This window comes from Myotis davidii, unplaced genomic scaffold, assembly GCF_000327345.1.
Source record: "Myotis davidii unplaced genomic scaffold, ASM32734v1 scaffold130, whole genome shotgun sequence".
Lineage (NCBI taxonomy): Eukaryota > Metazoa > Chordata > Mammalia > Chiroptera > Vespertilionidae > Myotis > Myotis davidii.
Window position 1 is genome coordinate 6,036,701 of NW_006285040.1, and position 4,543 is coordinate 6,041,243.

At 38.3% G+C, this 4,543-nt stretch overlaps 1 protein-coding gene across 7 annotated transcripts in view; it reads right to left on the reverse strand.

Annotated features, from left to right (window-relative positions):
• APC (adenomatous polyposis coli) overlaps positions 1-4,543 on the reverse strand; it is a 106,357-nt gene that overhangs the window by 8,036 nt on the left and 93,778 nt on the right. For all 7 annotated transcript variants that reach the window (XM_015558460.1, XM_015558462.1, XM_015558461.1 and 4 more), the window contains one exon: positions 1,027-1,241. In XM_015558460.1, the coding sequence (XP_015413946.1) occupies positions 1,027-1,241 (215 nt within the window). The remainder of the gene's footprint in view (positions 1-1,026; positions 1,242-4,543) is intronic.

Below are 4,543 nucleotides of genomic sequence, written 5' to 3' on the forward strand. Positions count from 1 at the left end.
GAAAGGAACTGTGGTAAATCAATAGATCTGTATGTATTCAAGGAGCATGCTTGTAAGCACCCAGATTAGCAAACTGACTTTTAGCGCAATCGCTATGTCTCTGGCTAGATTCTGTGACACTGCCATCCCCCTTACAAATGCTCTCTGGAAACATTATTTCTAAAATTAAAAGAAAGGTTTTCAAAACACTTAGAGGTAACTATAAAAATAAGGATTGAGAATCAACATCATGAACTTTGGGACCTGAAGAGCTACAGGGTACTTAATGCAGTGTAAGCTGAAGTTAATGACAAAATATTCAGCTTTAGTGGACTTTAAAAATGATTGGCAAGGGTGTACAACAAAGTTTTAACATGGTCTTCTTTCAGCAGTCCAGCAGACATCTGAGTGCTTATTGAATTTAAAAAGACTTCTTTGTATAGCAGAAAGGGCTATAAGGCTTGTAATTTACACATCAAAAAATTAAAGAAAACATGTTTATATTTGTGTGGTTCTTTTACTAAAAGTACTACATGATCTGTTTGAAAACGAGAGAAGAACAATGTTGAATAAAATGAATATGCTGTGAAATATTAATATTTTTGTTGGCATTATACAGAACCCAAGTTCTGAAAATGTGTGCTCTGTATCTGAGGTGCTCTCTTAGGTATCACAGGTCTAGTAGACTGGATGAGTGGGTGTTGGCTAAATAATATGATTATTGATGTTAAGACACCATTAGAAAAATGTAAACAACTATATTATCTGGATATCTTTAGGTTTTGTTTTTGTGATTTTAACTTTTTCCTCTATATATACATTATACCTCTTAGCCATCATTTGTTCATTTCTAGGCATCTTTATGATACTATAAACTTTTATTACTAATGAGTAAATTAGAAATTAAAAGTTACTTTTTCACCACAATAAATATAATTTGGCTTAGAACTTGCATAATTACACAAAACAAATGGGTCTTTTTGAGGGACTGAATTCGACACCAATTTAATTGTACACTAATTAAAAGTAATATAAAACTGTATTTACCTGTGATCCTCGTTTGTTGCTATCAAGCTGGACACATTCCGTAATATCCCACCTCCACTTTCAATAATGGCTAAAGTATTCGTCTGGCTCCGGTAAGTGAGAGTGCCAACCAAAAATGCAAGTGCACCATCTACAGCACATATATCAGCTTTATTCTCAGTGCAATGTGCTGACAAATTCCATAAGGCACTCAATACACTTTTGAGGGTTGATTCCTATTAAGAAACAAATTACGTGTCATCTAATTAGAGTTGGAATTTGTCCCTCATAACTTCTATGTTTACTTCTTTTGAGTAAATTTTTTTTCCATCCTCTGCTGCTCACTCTTCACTAGTAAATTATTAGGAATTTCCCATTTAGAAAAACTTTCATAAAATAATGAATGGAAGTAGGTCACTGATATCCCCATAATAAAAGAACACAGCATTAAACTAATACCTTCCTGAAATTTATTCTTAGTGTTTAGACAGTACACACATACCTTAAAAGAGCTTATAATAGCAACAAAATTGATGTGCATACTGAAATGATAACATTATCAGGATAAAAGAAACTACAAAAAACCCTCTATATGTTGATGTAGAAAGGTATCTAAGAAGTATTATTAAATGAAAAAAGCAAGTTGAAGTGCAGTATGTACAACATTCTGGTTGGATAACACACACACACACCTATTAATATGTAGTTGATTCAAAAATAACAATACAACTTATTAAAAAGAAAGCACACTGGGAAAACTCTAGTCCTTAAAATTCCCAAAGAAACAAAGTAATTACAAAACCAGAACTCCTTGGTATACAATATCATAGGAAACTCTCAAATTATAACTGCCACAGAAACACTCTGTATATATAATTAAGGATATTTGGTCAAAACCTAGTCTTTCCTCTTATTACAAATAAATCAAGGAATAAATATGCCTTAGAAATCTACTCCACTATCACAGTTAGAGGTATTCCAGAAGATACAAACATTGCAAACTGATACCTGCCTGAAGGTGCTAACAACTTATTTGGGAAAAAAAGATGCAAAACTATTTCCATGAAACAAAGTGCTCTAAAGGAAAGATAGTTTCCACCTAAATTTAATCAAATAAAAGACTTCATGCAGGAGAGCAACTTAGTAGAAGACCTGTACACTCAGGGACAGTTTTTTCTGGCAGGGAGGATAGAATGAGGAAAGGCATGGAAATGGGAATCAGGAAGAAAGAACTGAAGAACAGAAAGAAGACAGGAGATCAAAAGTCCATTCTGGAGAATAGTGGGAATTAAGGTCAGAGAAGTCAAAGGTCTTGAATGTCACAGCAAACATTTTGGGCCCACACTAAGAAATAGCCACTGTATTATCTTTAACAGGACATTCAATGAATGAAACAATCTAGGAAGAGTGTTATTTATTTTTATTTTTAAAATATATTTTTATTGATTTCAGAGAGGAAGGAAGAGAAAGAGAAAGATAGAAACATCAATGATGAGAGAGATTCACTGATCAGCTGCCTCTTGCATGCCCGACAATGGGGATCGAGCCCACAACTGGGACATACGCCCTGACTGGGAATCGAACCGTGACCTCCTGGTTCATAGGTCGATGCTCAACCACTGTGCTACACCAGCCAGGTAAGGAACAGTTTTAGATACTATTTATGAGAAGGCAGGAAGAAATGCTTTCACCAATCAAGATGTGAGAAGGATAAGAACTCAATTTTATAACTGACATAAAGGGGGGACATTCAAAGTATCCCAAGAACAGAAAAAAAAGCAAATGTTTAGAGTGAGCTTTTAAACTTCAACTGGCCCAGGAGGAGAACTGAAGATAGGAAAATAGAAGTTGCTCTCTGTAAGATTACTTGTAGAGGGATGAGGGTTTTGTTTCAAAGAAGCTTTACAGTTAGAATTAGAGGAAACAAGAACAAATGGTTAGAAGCTAAAATTACAGGTGGCAAAAACAAAGGGAGGGGGCTTCAAAATAAGGTGTGTGATAAAGTATCAAATATAGGTGTAGGTAGAAAAAAAACCAAGTTAATGTATAAATCTAGATTTTACTAATTAGAAGAAGATTTAGGAGGGACTGAAAGAGGTATACCAGTTAAGAAATGGAGCAAGTGACTTCAGGGTCTTGGCTGTTACAGGAAAAAGGGAAACTGAAGGAATTAGAATAATTTTTTTTTAATTTTCAAGAAATAGGGCTTTCTATAGATAGATGCACCATAAAAGGCTTTCTTCTCTCTATCCAGTCAAGAAGATATAAAAGACAAGAGAAAGAGACTTAACATCTTTGAGTGAACAGTCACACTTGGGGCACAGACTGCAGGTGAAGGAAAGGTTCTATTGTGTAACAGAGTAAAAGCCAGCTGAAGGAAGTTAAAATGATGGAGTATAAGGGAAATATGAAAGGTAGTTCTGATTTTCTAGGTCAGTAGTAGTAAATGAAAATGAGGAAAAGATGATGACCTGAGAAAGAGAAATGTTCACAATGACTGAATGCAGAAAAAGAGGCAACAAATAAATTTTAATGCTGCTAACCAGAAGCAGGCCCAAATCAAAATTGGGTATTGTAAACTTCTGATGGGCCAGTTTTTCCAAGATTGGACTTGCATTTAAAATTTATCTATGAATTTAGGGAGAAATGATCTTTAAAGTACTACTCTTCCTTTATAAGAACAGAGTTTGTCTTTCCACTTATTATGATAGTCTTCTTCTATGTTCCCCAGAAGGATGTATTTTTAACTCTAGCTTGCTTGGTTTGCTGCAATCAGTTTGTACGTAGATCTCTAAGGTCCTTGAGAGATGATAAAGTCATAAAGTATTCAGCAGCAGTACAAGTTCTCATAATACAGATAAATCATAAACTCTTTCTGAAAACATGCAAGGTTGGTTAATTAGGAATCTTAAAATGTGTATAGTACCATTTTTTTGTTGAACTTCACTAGAGGCCCAGTGCACAAAAATTTGTGCACTGGGGGGGGGGAGGGAGGTCCCTCAGCCCAGCCTGTGCCCTCTCGCAGTCTGGGACCCCTCAGGAGATAACGATCTGCTGGCTTAGGCCTGCTCCCGAGTGGCAGAGGGCAGGCCCAATCCCTAGGTGCAGCCCCTGGTCGGGCTCAGAGCAGGGCCGATTGGGGAGTTGGGGCGCCGCCCCATGTCATGCACAGAGCAGGGCGATTGGGAGGGTGTGATGCCACCCTCAGTCACGCTCAGGGTAGGGGCGATTAGGGGGTTGGGGCACTGCCCCCTGTCACACTCAAGGCAGGGTAGATGAGGAGTGCGGCGCCACCCCTGTCACGAACAGAGCAGGGCCAATCAGGGGGTTGTGTCCCCGCCCCCTGTCACACACAGAGCCGCAGGGGGTTTGGGCACTGCCCCCTGTCACGCTGATCCCAGTGCCAGGAGGCCTCGCGGCTCCGCTGATCCCGGTGCTGGGAGGCATATTACTCTTTTACTATATAGGATAGAGGCCTGGTGCATGGGTGGGGGCCGGCTGGTTTGCCCTGAAGGGATTCCTGGATCAGGGTGGGGGT